Below are 19,827 nucleotides of genomic sequence, written 5' to 3'. Positions count from 1 at the left end.
TTCCTGAGTTGGTGGGTGTAAGGCAAAATCATAGTATAATTAATATACAGTAAGTACTTTTACAAATAGTTGAATTTTCAAAATCCTTTTATAAGATTAGGGTGAGTCTCTGTCCATTAAGTTATGTCATGTATGAGATTTAATGAACATTCTTGGCTTGAGGTGTTGACATATTTGTCATTTTGTAGTGAGCCCTGGAGGTCCTTTAACATTGTGGACGAAGGTTTTTGGAGATGAGCCTTTATAACTGAAAGTCCATGAAGTTGACTTTGTTCTTTCGACATTGATGGATCTTTGGTGTCATGTCTTTGAACTCTTTAGTCTGGTACAGTGGAAAAGGTCTTTCTCAAAATTTCTGCCTAAGTTTTTGATAACCCTCTCAAAATTCAGTTTGGCTTATGAGAAGATGATCTTCTTCTTTTGAATTTTTGAGATTCCTACACAAAAATTCTGCCCCAGATTCCATTTCTTGGGGTGAATGACTGAGCTATTGTGGAGCCTACGTATCCCGTTGGTTAAAAATCAGGTCAAACGCAGTTCCCACAACATAAAAGAGAGCAAAGATATAATATAAGGGCGACCAAAGCCGACAAAGTCCACCGATGTATCCCATCCTCGAGAATTCAGGTCATCACTTAGTTCAAAAGAACATAAATAAAATTTCCTAAAGGTTTGACCAAATCCGACATAAGCCGCTTACATATCTCATTCTTGGAAATTCAGGTCAAACGTAGTTCATACATAAAAGAAAAGGAAATTTTCTCCTAAGGGGTTGACTGAAGCTGACATAGGCTGCCAACATATCTCATTCTTGGGAATTCAGGTCAAACATAGTTCATACATAAATGGAAAAGGGATTTTAAAGCTTCTACAAAGTATAAAAATGATTACAAATGAGAAAACAATTACAAGGAAATGAGCACAAAGAAACCCCACAACAGACATAGTATCTCTTCACTGTATTAGAATTGATTGGCTTGGTCCACCTTTGGCCATCCATTTAAGACAAAATCAAGGCTCCTCCAAATAGCACTTTGCAGACTACATACGGCCCCTGCCAATTTGGAGCGACCTTTCCTTTATACTCCTCTTGGTGAGGGAATATGCATTTGACCAATAATTTTCCAACTTCAAATGTGCGAGCTCTTACTCTTTTATTGAAAGGACAAATCATTCGTTGTTGATATAATTGGCCATGGCATACAGTTCTCATCCTCTTTTCATCAATCATAATAAGTTGTTCATAATAGGCGCAAACTAATTCTTCATTACTCAAACCCGCTTCTTGGATGATTCTTAAAGATGATATCTCGACCTCAATAGGTATTACTGTTTCTATCCCACAGACTAGCACATAAGGAGTTTTTCCAGCCGAGATTTGGACTGTCGTGTGATATGCCAATAAGGCATAAGGCAATATATCATGCCATGATCGGTGACTATCGACCATCTTCCTTTTGATCTTCTTGATGTTCTTGTTTGCAACTTCTACTGCTCCATTCATTTAAGGGCGATATGTGGTTGAATTTTAATGAGTGATCTTAAGCTGTTCACATATCTCTTTCATCAAATGACTAGTAAAGTTTGCTCCATTGTCCGTGATGATCAACTCGGGTATTCCAAATTGGCAAATCAAGTTGATTATTACAAAATCTTCTACTGCCTCCTTGGTAACAACTTTGTATGATGAAGATTCCACCCACTTGGTAAAGTAATCAGCAGAAACTAAGATGAATTTGTGTGCATTAGAAGTTGGTGGCTCAATAGAGCCGATGACATCCATTCCCCAAGCTACAAACAGCCAAGGCGAGCTCTTGACATTAAGTTCATGTGGGGGCACCAGGATCAGGTATACATGTATTTCGCACTTATGACATTTTTGCATAAACTTGCTACAATCACTTTCCATGGTCATCCAAAAATAGTCGGCTCTTAGGATCTTCTTAGCTAGAGTAAATCCATTCATGTGAGGTCCGCACATTCCGACATGGATTTCTTTGAGTAATTTTGTACCTTCAACGGAATAAATACAACACAGAAAACCTAAATTAGGGGACCTCCTATAAAGGACTGTCCCATTTAAAAAGAAATTATTGGCCATCCAACGGATCATTTTCTTCTGATTGATGATTTAATCTTAGGGGTACACCCTAGCTTCTAAATACCTCTTGATATCGAAGTACCATGGATTTTTGCCTAGTTCTGCCTCAACTTGTGCGCAATATGCAAGTTGCTCCTTCAAGCTTATCTTTAATAGATAGTATAACTTTGATCTGGGTGTTGAATCATGGAGGATATAGTAGCCAAAGCATCAACGAACTCATTTTATATCCCCAGAATATGCTTGAATTGTACTTCCTTGAATCTTCCGCATAACTCTTGTACCAATTCTATGTATGGCGTGATTTTAGGGTCTCTTACGACCCATTTACCCCAAACCTAGTGAATCAATACATCATAATCTCCAATGAGTAGTAACTCCTGAATATTTAAATCAATAGCCAGTTTAAGACCGAGAATGCAAGCCTTGTGTTCAGCCATATTATTAATGCATGAAAAATGCATTTTGGGCGGTAACCGGATAATGTTGAATAGTTACTGATATTAAAACTGCCCCAATTCCTGAACCCTTGAAATTGACCGTCCCATCAAAGAATAATCTCTACATTGGGTAGATCTCACCAATGTCTTCCCCTACGAACAGTACCTCTTCATCTGGAAAATAAGTTTGGAGTGGCTCATATTCTTCATCAAATTGATTCTCTGCTAAGTATACTAATAATAGTTTAAGGGGATCATAGGATCCTCACAAAGTTCAAACGTGTTACAATAAATCTCATCAAAGTTTAGATATATTTTTATGTCAAAAATTCAGATATAGGTAACTTTTAGTCCATAATTACAAGGCATGGTTAAAGTTTACATAATTACAAAATATAGATATATCTTAAATCACTCCCTTTCTCTCTCTCTTTCTCGCCCCCCTCCTTCTTTTCTCTCTTATCTTTCTCCCTTTCCTCCATTCCCATCCCTCTATATCGCTCCCTCCTTTCCATTCTTTTATTTTTTATAATTTCAAGAATCGTATATTTGTATATACACTGTGCAAAATGTATATGTACACACTCAATATACATTCTGCAAATGTATATATACAAATATATAGTTATTTAATATACACTATGATAATATACAAACATTCAGATATACAATTGCAAAAAAGAAAGAAATTAGATGTACATATACAATTGACAACTTATACGTATATGACTTATATAATTGGCATATATAATTGACATCTATGTCTTGTACATATACGACTTATACAATTGACTTTTACATATACACCTTATACAACTACATCATATATACAATTAATATACAACTTATACATATACGCATATATAATTGACAGATAATATACAATTGATAACAATTTATTTGAATTAAAAAAATCTTCTATGAAAAATACAGTGAATGTGTAGGGAAAAACACAAAATATCAGAAAATTTGGAAGAAGAATATAATACCCCGTACTTTTCCTAGTTCAATTTAGCTCCTAGAGTATCAAGGGTTAACTTCTAAAATGAATAGCTTTTGATAAATGTGGAATTCCAGCTCTAGACCCTACCAAATTGTAGATAATTGAAATAGCTTTCCAACAATACCAATTTTGCCTTAATCCGATACTCGATTGAGAAGTTATGACATTTTTAGTGAAAAATAGTAGTTCACCATGATAACACCACATCACGGTGAAGTGAAGATTCGCAATTATCCATTTTCTAGTAAAGCACCACGATTACGCCGTGTCTCGATGAACCCCAAAATCCCACTTGTCCTTTTTCAGTAACTCACCGCTATTGGCCAGTGTCGCGCCAAGAATCGCGGCAAAGCGGGTACCGCATCGCGATGAGTGTAATTACACACTCGTCCTTTTCCAGTGAGGCGAGGCGATTTCATCGCATTGCGGTGATGGAAAAAATGGGGCTCATCCCTTTTCAAGTAACCCAACGCGATAAACACCGCATCGTGCTGTGTGGTAAAATTGAGAACCCAGTTGCGGATTTTAAATTCCAAGGATAATTTGGTCTTTTCCCAAGCCCCCAAATCATGAAAACAGATGATTAAGAGTATTATTGAGCATAATATGCTCATTATTCATCAACTTTCTCTCAAAGAAACCCTAGAGCTTCAAAACTTAAACCCCAAGAAATCCAAATTTCCACCATTCTTTCTCCAAGAAAACTCAAAATTCAAGGTTCCCAATTCAATATCTTCAAGAGACCATCATCAAGAGCATAGTAGGAACTCAAAAGTTCAAGCTTCATCTAGTTCACAAAGGTAATCCTTTCACCTTTGTGCCTAAAACTTGCTTTTAATTATATTTTACATGAATTTACATGAATATGCATGAATTTTAATTTAGGGTTCATACCCATTGATTATTATTTGAAGATTATGATATTACAAGAGATTTAGATGTTGAATTGCCTGTCGACTTTCATATTTTTAAGCGTATAACATTAATTCCCAGATTTAGAATTGAATTATCAATACTTTCATTATTTAGCATGAATTTTATGATGATTTGACATGATTTTGAAGCATGGGTTATTAAGCCCTAGTTGAATATTGATATTTCAAGAAGATTATGCTTTTAAGCGTCCCATGATTAGTTATATTCAGATTTTGAAAATAGATTTGATCTTTTGATTTTTAGCTAAAGATATGGAATTCACTTATAGCTTAAACTCCAGTTTTAACAATCGGATGCACAATTAGCTTTCAGTATGAATCATTATGTCATTTAAAGTGGATTTCCTACAAAAAGAGCATACAGATTAAAGGGAGTAGTATCTATGTAATACCCCGTGTTTCCTGGCATAACTTAAGTCCAAATACATGAGTATTCATCTATAAACTTTTTGAAATACCCATTATTTTTAGTTTAGATTCTTCCATTGTGTAGGAAATTCAATTAAATTTCCAACGATATAAAATTCACCCAAATTCGATAAACGGGTAAGAAGTTATGGCGATTTTAAGTTTCAGTCGTTAAACACCATCATTTTGGTCACTAGCACATCGCGGAACCAGTATAAATGACAATTGTCGATTTCCAGTAAGGGAACATGATATTGGCACGTCGTGCCAAGGATCCAGTTCACATTTGGCAATTTTCAGTAAGCCTCCGCGATAATGGAGTGTCGCAGAGGTGGCCAAAATGGCATTCCAAAGGCTTACCGCGATAGCTCCGCATCGCGCTAAGCTTCCAGGTCCCAGTCATTAATTTCCAGTGAGGATCCGCGATCCTAGCACGTCGCGCTAGGCCTCAAGTCGGGATTTTCAATTTTCCAGTTCTGCCTTTTTAATTCCCAATAGGTTGTTTGGTCATTTTCCTAAGCCCTAAACTCATCCTAAACACAAAATTAAAGACTAAATGGGGCATTATATGACCAATATTCTCAAATTACTCAAAAAAGGGATCCATTCTTCTCAAGAAGAAGAAACCCTAGCACTCAAATTTAAGGCCAAATCTCAAGAACTCACTATTAATCATCTCAAATTCCTTAACCCAAGTATGTTAAATGTTCATCCATGGGTTCTTTTCACCCATGGAGTCTAAGTATCCATTTTAAATTGCAAAAGCATGATCTTTTCAAATTACCTTGAATTTAAATTATGATTAAATCATGAATTTCCATGAATCTTGTTCTATACCATGTTTTAGCGAAATTGATGTCTATTACTACACTCCATATGTTTAAATATTATTGTCCATAGATTTAAATAATGATTTGAGATAATGGTGTTGAAATTGTTCTTTACTATAAGTTTTGATCTAATTCTTATGCTTAATGTACACCATGCATATCAAGTGTTTGATAAAATGCCTACAAGAATGAATATTTAATAAAAGCCTTTATGCTAGGTCCACCAAGATTTAGTATCATTTTACTATTATTATTTTGAGTCCTGGGGGTATTGAATACCCAAAAACCATAGTTGTTTTACTTATCCTTGTCTTAGTATCTTCAGAATAACTTCAGGTTATATTATGAGCATTATCAGAACAGTCAGTAAACTCAGAACAATCTAGTATTTCAGTGTCTTTCAGTTGAGAGTAGGATTTAGCACTAAGAGAGTGTAGGGATAGTGGATTCCCCGTCAGATAGGCAGAGCCACTAGTAGCAGTCCGTAAACTCCAGAACTACATAGCCAAAGTAGGATACGAGGAGTCATCTATCAGTTTAGGCTTGACTATCTCGCAGGGATCACCCGTCAGATTAGGCTTGTCACCTTTAGTCCTTCAGGGAAGTACTCCAGTATAGTGGATCCACACAGCCAGCATTAGTATCTGTGGCACGATATTAACACCCTTCCAACTGGGGTTACAGGTTGGACCCCAATTAGCTCAAATTGGGGCATATTGGATAGATGATACCTCCCACAGTCTCAGCCATAGTCTCAGTCATAGTCTCAGTTACAGTCTTAGTCTAGTAATAAATTTAGACATTTAATTTTAGTGTTGTTTGACCAAAAACATACAGATATCAGTTATCTCAGTATTTCAGCTTACAGATTTTATTCAATTCATGTTATATGCTTAGTCATGCATTCTCATTATCTATAAATTTCACGTAACTTTAGTATTTTTAAACTTTATGCATACACATTATTTACAGATTTCACATATTTCTAGTACTTATAGATTTCATGCTCTCTATTCAGTACTCTATGTTTACATGTATATTCAGACAGTTATTTAATATTTCTATTTATAAAATGATGCATATCAGCCTACCTCATTTAGCATACCAGTACATTCAAAGTACAGATCGCATATCTTTTTTTGCGGTATGATATATTATATCATAGGTTCTAATGCTCAGTTACCGAATCGCGCTTAAACTTCTCAGACTCTCAGCAATAGTAGTGGTGAGTCCTCATATTTCGAGGATGGATTATTTTATTTCATGTTTTTAGTCTAGTAGTTAGTTGGAGTTAGTTGGGGCTTGTCCCATCAACTCACAATTATTCAGTTTAGAGGCTTTTAGACACTACAGTCAGTTATTCAATATTCAACTTTCAGTTGACATGTCAGTTAGTTATTCAATTTATCTCAGATTTCAGTATTTATTCAGACTCAGATACTTATTTCTTCAGATTTATAATTCAATATTTATTTTAGTTATTAAAACCTTATGGAATATCAATTATTTTTTTGTATTTATGGTTATGTTCTGCAGTGCTCACAACAGGTACCAGCTCATGGGTTAGCTTGTGGTCCCTCAAGATTGTAAGCATCGTGTGACGCCTAGGATGCACTCTCAGGGAGTTACAAACTTGGTATCAGAGCGTAAGGTTTTAAAGCGTCCTAGAAAGTCTGAAAGCCACATTGAGTAGAGTCTTGTGCATGGGTGTTGTAATACCCCGTACTTCTACCTAGCTTAAATTCATCTCGAAGATGTCAAAGACATGCTTTAAAGATGAATACACTTTTATATATGTAGAATTTTCTGCACTTTTATAGATGTATACACGTTTATAGATGTATATACTTTTATATACACTTTTAAAGATGTCAGCAGAATCGTTTCTCAGCCCAGTCCGGTCGCCCAAATTAGTAGGGTACTACTTACATTGCTACTATTGGGAAATGGCCAAATAGACTTTATGCTCTCCAGTCCTGGCAAAATCAGGAAAATTCTCCTAATGTGGTTACTGGTACGCTACAGATCTTTCATTTGCATGTTTACGCCTTGCTAGATCAAGGAGCTTCTTTGTCTTTTGTTACTCCTTATATAGTAGTTGATTTCGGAGTTAGTCCCAAACTTCTAGTAGAGCCCTTCTCAGTATCTACCTCAGTGGGTAAAACTATCATAGCTTGACGGGTATATAAAAACTGTCCGGTTATGATATTTCAAAAAGTCACCTTAGTAGACTTAGTCGAATTAGAGATGACTGATTTTGATGTGATTCTCAACATGGATTGGTTTTATTCCTGCTATGCCACAGTCGACTGCAGAAATAGAATAGTCCAGTTCCAGTTTCTAAATGAACCTGTCTTAGAGTAGAGGGGTAGTCTTTAGCTTTCAGAGGTCAGCTTATTTCCTACCTTTGAGCACGGAAAATGATATCTAAGAGATATTTCTATCATCGTGTTCATGTTAAGTATTCTAGTTCTGAGACTCCTAGTCTTGAATCAGTCCCAGTCGGGAGTGAATATTTCGATATCTTTCTCGAAGATCTTCCAGGAATTCCTCCCAAAAGGGAAATAAACTTCAGCATTGATCTTTTTCCAGATACTCAGCCTATATCTATTTCGCTATACAGAATGACACCAGCAGAACTCAAAGAATTGAAATAGCAATTGAAGGATCTCTTAGATAAGGGATTCATTAGACCCAGTGTGTCCCCATGGGGCACACCAGTCTTACTCGTGCGCAAGAAAGATGATTCTCTAAGAATATGCATTGATTACCGTCATCTTAATAAAGTCACGGTCAAGAACAAGTATCCACTTCCCCAAATTGAAGACTTATTTGACCAACTTCAGGGTTCTAGCTATTTTTCTAAGATAGACCTCAGATCAGGCTATCATCAACTTAGAGTCAGGGAATGTGACGTTCTAAAAATAGCTTTTCGAACTCGATACGGTCACTTTGAATTCCTAGTCATGTCCTTTGGTCTTACCAATGCCCCTGCAACTTTCATGGGCTTGATAAACCATGTGTTTAAGTAGTACTTAGACATGTTTGTCATAGTCTTCATAGATGATATTCTTTTCTATTCCTACAGTGAACGTGGTCATGTAAACCATCTCAAAATCGTACTTCAAACTCTCAGAGATCATCAGCTATTCGCCAAATTTAGTAAGTGCAAATTTTAGCTAAGGTCAGTAGCATTCCTTAGTCATATCATTCCGGTGATGGCATTAGAGTAGATCCTTAAAAGACCAAAGCAGTAAAAAACTGGCCCAGACTTGTCTCTCCATCAGATATTAGGAGTTTCTTGGGTTTGGCTGGTTATTATAGTCGGTTTGTTGAGGAATTTTCCTCTATTGCATCCCCTATGTCTAGATTGACTCAGAAGAAAGTCAAGTTTCAGTGTTTAGATCCTTGCAAAAAGAGTTTCCAGGAGTTGAAGACTCGACTCCCCTCAACTCCAGTTTTGGCTCTTCCAGATGATTTTGTAGTGTATTGTGATACATCCAGAGTGGGTTTAGGTTGTGTCCTTATGCATCATGGTAAGGTCATAGCCTACGCCTCCAGATAACTTAAACCCCATGAGAAGAATTATCCTACTCATGATCTTGAGTTAGAAGCCGTAGTATTTGCCCTAAAAATTTGGAGGCATTATCTATACGGAGTTCATGTAGATATGTTCACAAATCATAAGAGCCTTTAGTATGTCTTTTCTCAGAAAGATCTCAATCTTCATCAGATAAGGTGGTTAGATCTCTTTAAAAATTATGATATGAGTGTCCTTTATCATCCGGGCAAGGCCAACGTAGTATTCGACGCTCTCAGTAAACTATATATGGGTAGTATTGCTAATTTTAAGGACAGTAAGACAAAGTTAGCTCAGGAAGTCCATTAGCTTTCCAGACTAGGCGTTTACTTAGTCGATACATAGGAGGGTGATACATGGGTTCAGAGTAGTTCAAAATCATCTCTAGTTTCAAAAGTAAAAGAAAAGCAAGATAGAGATCCCAGTCTAGTCAAGTTGAAAGAGTCAGTCAAGGATCAGAAGGTTGAGGTTTTATCCCAAGGGAGAGATAGTGTATTATTTTGTCAGGTTCGTTTGTGTGTTCCAGGTGTAGATGACTTGAGGTAGCAAATTCTTGCGGAAGCGCATGGTGCGCTCTACTCTATTCATCCAGGGGCCACAAAGATGTACCAAAACTTGTGGGAGATCTATTGGTGGAGTAGGATGAAGAGAGATATGGCAGAGTTTGTGGCTATGTGCTCTACATGTCAACAGGTTAAGATAGAGCATCAGAAGCTTAGTGGGTCCATGCAAGAGTTTAATATTCCTACTTGGAAGTGGGAAGAAGTGAACAAGGACTTCGTGATGGGTTTTTCTCGTACTCGTCATCAGCATGATTCAGTTTGGGTCATTGTAGACAGGATGACCAAATCAGCTCATTTTATTCTAGTCCATACCTCTTATTCAACCGAGGATTATGCCAAACTCTACATTAGAGAGTTGGTCAGATTGGATGGTGTTCCATTATCTATTATCTCAGACAGAGGTACCGAGTTCACCTCTTATTTCTTAAAAGAATTCCAAAAGTGTCTTGGTACCCAAGTTTATTTCAGTACAACCTTCCATCCTCAGACAGATAGTCAAGAAGAAAGGACCATTCAGACTTTAGAAGATATGCTGCGAGCGTGTGCAATTGATTTCAAGGGTATTTGGGATGACCACTTACCTTTGATTGAGTTTGCATATAACAACAACTATCATTCCAGTATTAAGATCGCTCCATTTGAAGCTCTTTATAGTAGGAGGTGCAGATCTCTAGTCGATTGGTTCGAAGTTAGTGAGGCCTCAGTTATAGGACTTGACTTAGTATTCGATACCTTAGAAAAAGTCCAGTTGATTAGAGAAAGACTTTGAGCTGCTCAGAGCCGACAGAAGTCTTATGCAGATGTGCGTAGAAAAGATTTCGAGTTTGAGATTAGTGACTATGTTTATCTAAAGATCTCTCCCATGAAGAAAGTGAAGAGATTCGGCAAGAAGGGAGAACTCAGTCCCCGATATGTCGTTCTTTTAAAATTCTTAGTCGCTTCGGCAAAGTAGCTTATGATCTCGAATCGCCTTCAGATCTAGCCTCAGTTCATCCAGTTTTCTATGTCTCTTTTCTCAAGAAGTGCATAGGTGACCCCGTAGTTGTAGTCCCTATTAAAAGCATATATATTCAGAACAACCTCCCTTTCGAAGAGATTTCAATCAAAATTCTTGACTATCAGACTCGCAGACTGAGGAACAAAGGAGTCCCTCTAGTCAAAGTCCTTTGGTGGAATCAGTCCGCTGAGGAAGCTACTTGGGAAGCATAAGCATACATGCGTACCAAGTATCTTCACCTCTTTTCCGCTAATTCAGACTCAGCCTAAGGTAACAGCTTTCCTTAAGACTTTCAGCTTCATGTTCAAATTTTAGTTACAACTTAGTGTCCAGTTCATGTTCAGAATTCCATGATAAACTTGGTATCAATTACCATTGCATAGTTAGTCATGCATTCATGTGTCAGTTCAGTTATGTATTCATGCATCAGATATGCATGTTCAGTTTGATGAGAAACTTATCTTATCAGTAATTCAGTCATGCAGTCATGAAATCATGTTTCAATTGTTCATGTTCAGCATGTACTTCAGTCTATCATTTCTCCCATCTCAGTCAGTTTTATTCGAGGACAAATGTTCTCAAGGGGGAGATATTGTAATACCCCGTACTTTTACCTAGCTTAAATTCATCTTGAAGATATCAAAAACATGCTTTAAAGATGAATACACTTTTATATATATGAAATTTTCAAGATTTTTACTTTTTTTTTGTGTGTGAAAAATTGAATAAGCTTTCCATCGATACCAAATTCGCCTAAATTCAATAACAGAGTAAGAAGTTATGGCGATTTAAAGTTTCAGTCGTAAAACATCATTATTTCAGCCAGTGGCACGTCACGCCATAAGCCAAAATGACGTTTTTCAATTTCCAGTAAGACTCCGCAATTATACCGTGTCATGGAGGGCTCCTAACTCCCAATTGTCCTTTTTCCAGTGAATCTCCGTGATGTCTCCGTATCGCGCCAAACTTCTAGGTCACAAACAAAGTGGCAACGTGATATCTCCGTGTTGTTCCATCTCTCAATTTTCCAGTTGTTAGATTTCAGTGACATGGCATGATAGCACCGCGTCGCGCTAGGTGCCTATTTCGGAAAATTTTGACAGAAATTAAAATACGTGTTCAGGGTTAAATGGGTCTTTTTCCATTATTTTATTCCACCCAGATGTGGGATTTAAGCCCTAAAAACATCCTTAGCTACTTATTATTCACTTTTTCCCCAATATCAAGAACATTCTCTCTCAAGAAAACAAAATCCTAGCCCCTGAGAATCTAGGTCAATCTCAAGAAATCCATCCAAGAACTCCAAGAACCTTCAAGGTTTCCTTTCTCAGGTATGCATAGTGTTCATTCAAGGATTATTTTTGTGCATGAAGCCCAAGAACCAAGTTTTAAATTATGAATTATGATATTCATGCTATGTGTTGATAATGTTCACGTGGTTGTTGTTGTTGTATGATTCCCAAGTTGAAATTTTTATGTGTTTTTATGAAAATATGTTAGCATGTGAGTTGAAAACCATGAATTTTAGTTGGTTATGATATGTTAATTTGATGATTATGACATGCCCTAAGTCATGCACCCTAAGTGTTTGAAAAAATGCCTAAGAGACTAGAAATTATGTAATATGACTCAATTGTGACTTAAGTGAAGGATTCATGTTTTACCCTTATGTTCAAAATAACTCCCATGCTATTGATGTGCAATATAGATGTTTGTTGGAATACTCATGATGCTAGAGTATGAAATTATGACATTGAGTATATGTATTCCTACCATTTACAAGATTATGATAACCATGTACTTTATGAATCCCCAACTTATTGTATTATGGATTGTTGATGTTGGTCGTGTATTCAAGAATGTCATGCCTTGTCAGTTTTCTTCTATCGAGTCCTGGGGGAACTTGTACCTGAAAATTTAGTTGTGTATCTATAGACAGTGTCATGTTTTCACAATATCCTCAGTCAAGTCATGTTCAGTAGAATCCAGTCAGTCATGTAACTTAGGAAAACTCAATAAACTCATTAGTCCCAGTAATCTTAGAAAGCTCAGTACTTTAGTAATTTCAGTAGTATTCCGTCAGTCAATGGGACTCAATGAACTCAGTCCATTTCAGTTCAGTTAATCACTTTCTATTTCTATTCAGATAGGAGTAGGATATAGCACCGAGTGAACCCAAGGATGAGGACACATACTGACAGTTAAGAGTATGATCCTTAGAAGCAATCCTTGCATTCCAGAACTATGTAGCCAACATAGGTTGAGACATCAACACTGATAGATGAGGGTTGATGAGATAAATAAACACTATCAGATGAGGGTCCCACCATTCTCTTTTGGGGACACTGTCAGATGAGGATCACCCACAGCTTGTCTTTACCATTGGCGCGATATTGACACCCTTCCAATTAGGGTTACAGATTGGACCCCAACCTAGCTATATTGCTTTATTTAGGGCATGTCAGTTAGATGACTACTTCCCACAGTTATAGTTTCAGACTTAGTCTCAGTAATAGAACTCAGATAGTTCTTTAGAATTTCAGAACTATCAGATACGGTCAACTTAAAACAGTACAGAACTCAGTTTGTTCTTTCAGAACCTAGATTGTCAGATACAATTACTCAGTATTAGTTATATCAGTTATTAGTGGCTCATGTTATCAGTAATCATACTCAGTAGTCATTACCATCACGAATTCAGTCACAGTCACTTATTTATGCATGTATTCTCACGTTCATGTTATACAGTCAGTTAGCATTGTTCATGCATTTGAACCCTTTGCATTCAGCCTACCTCATATATATACCAGTAAATTCAATCTTACTAACACATTTATGCTATGGTGTTTTATACCATAGGTACAGAAGCACAAGCTCCAGAGCATCAGTAGCATTCCAGTTTCAGCAGTCAGAGTTAGCAGTGAGTCCTCATCCTTTGAAGACATAATCATTACTTTATTTTTTCATTACTTAGTTAATTTCAGTAGTTGGAGTTAGTTGGGGACATGTCCCATCAACTCCTTATTCAGACAGTTTAGAGGCTTTCAGACTACAGTGTTTTCAAACTAGATGTTTCAGACATTATTTTAGTTTTGGTATTATTGCACCACATTATTCAGATATGGTTTTATCAGATGTTTATCAGTTTTGAGCCTTATGGTATGTTTCAACCTACTATTTTTGTATTTATACAGTATATTATGCAGTGTTCAGGAAAAATATCAGTCATGGGTTAGTTTGTGATCCTTCGGGGTCATGAGGATCGTGTAGTATTCTGGGTACCAGATTCGGGGTGTTACAGGTGTATAGTGCACCACACTTATGGGCAAGAGGCTACAAGGCATTTAGGAAAAGTTTCCCTTATTTCAGTATTTGTATCGTACGAGTGAGCATGAGCTTAAGTTGAAGTCTTAGTCTAATCTGTTTCTTCCTTCCATTTATAGAACATGCCTTCCAAGAAGAACGAAAAAAGAATAGGAAACCAACCAGCACCTCCGCCCGTCCAGGAAAATCCTTTGGATGAGCATGTCTCTCACGCAGAATTCAAGGTTATGTTTACCACTCTAGTAAATTTTTTAATAGCTCAGAATGAACGGCCAATAGCTATTCCAGCTAACCTAGTGGCCAATACTACTGTAACCAGAATTCAGGACTTCACCCGGATGAATCCTCTTTCTTCACGAGATCCAAGTATGAAGATGATCCACATGAATTCTTAGATATGGTTCAAAAGGTAACGGATGCTATGGGGGTGACATCTAGTAAGAGTGCTGAGTTATCTGCATATCAGTTGCAAGATATAGCCCATACATGGTTTAAGTAGTGAAAGGTAGATAGGGGTATAGATGCAGGGCCTATAGAATGAGAAGAGTTTGCTATAACTTTCTCAGATAGATTCTTTCTATTGGAGTTGAGGGAGGCCAAGGTGTTAGAATTTATTAACTCGAGGCAGCCAACATAAGCATGAAGGAGTATTCTCTCAAGTTTACTTAGTTAGATAGATATGCTCCTCATGTGGTAGCTGACAGCAAGTCCAAGATGAGTAAGTTTATATCTGCTATATATAATAGTGTGGTCAAGGAGTGCAGGACCGCAATATTGATTAGAGAGATGGACTTATCTAGGTTGATGGTCAATGATCAACAAATTGAGAAACCGAAGATTAAAGAGAGGGAGAGAGAAAACAATGGAGCTAGAATGGGTAGTTTTAATTTCAGTCAGCCAAGGTCAGAAGGTGGTAATCGCTCTCAGTTTCATCAGAGATATTCATCCCCGACACCCTTTCAGCCAGTGCCCCCGTACCCAAATTTAGAAATGATAATCGGGATAGGGCAGCAGGCTCTAAGTTCCAAGGCAGTGTTAACAATTCCCATGCGAACCCTTTATGTCAGAAATATGGCAGAAACCATCAGAGAGAGTGTAGATCAAGCAGTGATGTGTGCTTCAGGTGTGATAAGCTAGGCCATCAAATTTGGGAGTGTCGGGTAGTTGCTCAGAAAGGTAGGTATTAGCGCCAACAGGGCTAGTTCTATCAGTCGTTAGTTCTATTCGGTCGCCTAACTCAGCAGGGTGCTGTTTCCAGTGCTACCAGTGGTCAGCGTCCAAACAGATTATATGCTCTTCAGTCCTACTAAGATCAGGAAAATTATCCTGACTTAGTTACTGGTACGTGACAGGTCTTTCATTTACATATTTATACTTTACTAGAACCTGGAGCTTCTCTTTCTTTTATAACTCTATATATAGCGTCAATTTCGGATTCAGTCTCGAAACTCTAGCAGAGCCCTTTTCAGTCTCTACTCCAGTAAGTGTTTCCATTGTATCCAAGCAGGTATACAAAAACTATCTGGTCACAATATCTTATAAAGTTACCTCAGTTGATCTCGTAGAGTTAGAGATGATGGATTTTGACATCATTCTCAGCATAGATTGGCTCCACTCATGCTATGCCTCAGTTGATTGTAGAAATAGAATAGTTCATTTTCAATTCCTAAATTAACTAGTCTTTGAATGGAGGGGTAGTACTACATCGCTTAAGGGTTAGTTGATTTCATACCTTAGAGCAAGAAAAATAATATTCAAGGGATGTGTCTATCATCTTGTGCGAGTCAAAGACTCTAGCTTAGAAACTCCAACTCTTGAGTCAGTTTTAGTAGCCAGGGAACTTCCAGATGTGTTCCCTAAAGATCTTCCCATAGTTCCTCTCGAAAGGGAAATCAACTTCAGAATAAACCTTCTTCTAGACACTCAGCCCATATCTATTCCGCCATACATAATGGATCCAGCTGAACTAAAAAAACTAAAAGAATAGTTAAAGGATCTCCTAAATAAGGGATCATCAGACCCAATATCTCCCCGTGGGGCACACCAGTTCTCTTTATGCATAATAAAGATGGTTCTATCAGAATGTGCATAGACTACCATCAGTTGAACAAAGTCACGGTCAAGAATAAATATCCACTTCCTAGAATCAATGACTTATTTGACCAACTTCAGGGTGCCAACTATTTTTCCAAGATATACCTTAGATCAAACTATCATCAGCTCAGGATTAGGGAATGTGACATTTTAAAAACAACTTTTTGAACTCGGTATGGTCACTTTGAATTTCTAGTCATGTCCTTTAATTTCATGTATGCCCCAGCAGCCTTCATGGACTTGATGAACCAAGTGGTCAAGCAGTACTTGAACATGTTCTTTATAGTCTTCATTGATGACAATATTGTTTACTCCCGTAGCAAAAATGATCATTCAGACCACCTCAGAATAGTACTTCAAACTCTCAGAACTCATCAGTTGTTCACCAAATTCAGTAAGTATGAATTCTGGCTAAGATCAGTAGCTTTTCTTACCTATATTATTTCTGGTGATGACATTAGAGTTGATCTTAAAAAGATAGAGGCGGTGAGAAACTGGCCTAGACCCATCTCTCCATTAGATATCAGGAGTTTCTTGGGTTTAGCTGGATATTTCCATCAGTTTATTGAAGGGTTTTCTTCTATTGCATCTCCCATGTCCAGATTAACTCAGAATAAAGTCAAGTTTTAGTGGTTAGATTCATGTGAGAAGAGTTTTTAGGAGTTGAATACTCGACTCACCTCAGCCTCAGTTCTTACCTTGCCAGATGGTTCAGATGGGTTTGTTATGTACTATGATGCATCCAGAGTAGGTTTGCATTGCGTCCTCATACAGAGAGGTAAGGTCATAGCCTATGCCTCCAAAAAACTTAAACCCTATGAGAAGAATTACCCTACTCACGATCTTGAGCTAGCAGCTGTAGTGTTCACCTTAAAAATTTAAAGGCATTACTTGTATCGAGTGCATGTTGATGTGTTCACAGATCACAAAATTTTACAGTATGTGTTCTCTCAGAAATACATTAATTTGCGTCAAATAAGGTGGTTAGAGTTATTGAAAGACTATGACATGATTGTTCTTTATCAATCGGGCAAGGCCAATATAGTGGTTGATGCTCTCAGTAGACTGTCTATGGGTAGTATTTCTCATGTTGAGGATGGTAAAAAGAAGTTATCTCGGGAAATTCATAAGCTTGCCCGACTAGGTGTCCGCTTAGTTGATTCAGCAGAAGGTAGTGTATGGGTGCAGTGTAGTGCCGAATCATCCCTAGTTTCCAAAGTGAAGGAAAAATAGGATAGAGATCCCATTCTAGTTAAGTTGAAAGGATTAGTCAGAGATTAGAAAGTGGAGGTTTTCTCCCAAGGGGTAGATGGTGTGCTGCGTTGTCAGGGTCGACTATGTGTGCCTGGTGTAGATAACTTGAGGTAACAAATTCATGCAGAAGCGCATGGAGCGCGCTACTCTATTCATCCAGATGACACTAAGATGTACCGCGATTTATGAGAGATTTATTGGTGGAGTGGGATGAAGAGGGATATTGTAGAGTTCGTAGCTAAGTTCTCTATATGCCAGCAGGTTAAGATTGAGCACCAAAAATCTAGTAGGTCCATGCAGAAGTTCAGTATTCCCATGTGAAAATAGGAAAAAGTGAACATAGAGTTTGTGATGGGACTGCCTCGTACTTGTCATTAGCAATATTCTACTTGGGTTATCATAGATAGGATGATAAAATCAGCTCATTTCTTACCAGTCCATACCTCTTACTCAACCGAGGACTGCCAAAATCTATCTCAGAGAGTTGGTTAGGTTGTACGGTGTTTCCTTATATATCATCTCAGATAGAGATACCCAGTTTACCTTTCATTTCTAAAAAGCATTCCAAAAGGGTTTTGATACCTAAGTCCACCTCAGTACAGGCTTCCACCCTCAGAAAGACAGTCAAGCAGCAAGGACCATTCAGACTCTTAAAGATATACTGAGAGCATGCGTAGTTGATTTTAAAGGTAGTTGGGATGACCACTTGCCTTTGATTGAATTCGCATTTAATAACAACCATTATTCCAGTATTCAGATGGATCCGTTTGAAGCTCTCTATGGTAGGAGATGTAGATCTCTGATTGGTTGGTTTAAAGTAGGTGAGGCCATAGTAGTAGGGCCTGACTTACTATTTGATACCTTAGAGAAGGTTCAGTTGATCATAGAAAGGCTTAAAATAACCCAGAGCTGACAAAAATTATATACAGATGTGAGGAGAAAGGATCTCGAGTTTGAGGTCGGTGATTTTGTATACTTGAAAATATCTCCCATGAAGGGGGTAAAGAGGTTTGGCAAGAAAGGGAAACTAAGTCCCCGATATGTCAGTCCTTATAAAATTCTCAGTGATTTCAGAAAGGTAGCTTACGAGTTTGAGTTGCCTTCAAATCTAGCTTCAATACACTTAGTGTTCCATATCTCATTGTTGAAGAAGTGTATTGGTGATCCAGCTGTATTTGTTCCCCTAGAAAGCATCGAGTTCAGAATAGTCTTTCTTATGAGAAAGTTTCAATCGAAATTCTTGATCATCAAGATCGTAGACTAAGGAACAAAGAAGTTCCACTAGTCAAATTCTTTGGCAGAATCAGTCCTTTAAGGGATCCACTTGGGAAGCAGAAGCAGATATGCGGATCAAGTACCCTTATCTTTTCTCCGCAAATTCAGATTCAGTTTAAGGTACTAATCTTCTTAAGATTTCTTTCTATCATGCTCAGTTTCAGTTGTACATCATGTTCATATCAGTTATGAATTTACAAATCAGTTCAGTCATGCATTCCATGCATCAGATATGTATATTCAGTGTGTAAGGTCAGTCCTTCAGTTGTTCTCAGCTTAACCAGTCTTATTCGAGAACGAATGATCCCAAGGGGGAGATATTAAAATACCCTGTATTTCCCTAGAATAACTTAAGTCCCAATGCATGAGTATTCATATATAACATTTTTGAAATACCCATTATTTTTTAGTTTAGAGCCTTCTATTGCGTAGGAAATTCAATTAGCTTTCCAACGATATAAAATTCGCTCAAATCCGATAAATGGGTAAGAAGTGATGGTGATTTTAAGTTTCAGTCATTAAACACCGTCATTTTGGTCACTAGCGCATCGCGAAACTATTCTAAATGACAATTTTTACTTTCCAGTAAGGGACCGCAATATTGGCGCCTCGCGCCAAGGACCCAATTCATATTTGGTAATTTCTAGTGAGCCTCCGCAATAATGGCGCGTCGCGGAGGTGGCCAAAATGGCATTCCAAAGGCTTACCGCGATAGCTCCACATCGTGCCAAGCTTTCAATTCCCAGTCGTCAATTTTCAGTGAGGCTCCGCGATCCTAGCGTATCGCTCTAGGGCCTCAAGTCGGGATTTTCAGTTTTCCAGTTCTGCATTTTAATTTCCAAGGGGTTGTTTGGTTATTTTTCTAAGCCCTAACTAAATGGGAAATTATATGTCCATTATTCTCAAATTACTCAAAAAGGGCATCCATTCTTCTCAAGAACAAGAAACCTAGCTCTCAAATTCAAGGCCAAATCTCAAGAACTCACCATCAATTACCTCAAATTCCTTAATCCAGGTATGTTA

General features: G+C 37.5%; 1 protein-coding gene across 1 annotated transcript; it reads right to left on the bottom strand.

The window, feature by feature from the left end:
- Nucleotides 1-1,000: 1,000 nt before the first annotated feature.
- On the bottom strand, nt 1,001-1,504 carry LOC124897273. The gene has a single exon (XM_047410228.1). It carries the CDS (start codon nt 1,502-1,504, stop codon nt 1,001-1,003), a length of 504 nt encoding a protein of 167 aa, XP_047266184.1.
- Between the last annotated feature and the right edge of the window lie 18,323 nt (nt 1,505-19,827).

This window comes from Capsicum annuum, chromosome 1, assembly GCF_002878395.1.
Source record: "Capsicum annuum cultivar UCD-10X-F1 chromosome 1, UCD10Xv1.1, whole genome shotgun sequence".
Lineage (NCBI taxonomy): Eukaryota > Viridiplantae > Streptophyta > Magnoliopsida > Solanales > Solanaceae > Capsicum > Capsicum annuum.
This window is presented reverse-complemented; position numbering and strand designations above follow the sequence as displayed.

What these genes read in the sequence shown, in the direction of transcription:
- LOC124897273 (XM_047410228.1), bottom strand. Translation starts at nt 1,504, where the DNA reads ATGAATGGAGCAGTAGAAGTTGCAAACAAGAACATCAAGAAGATCAAA.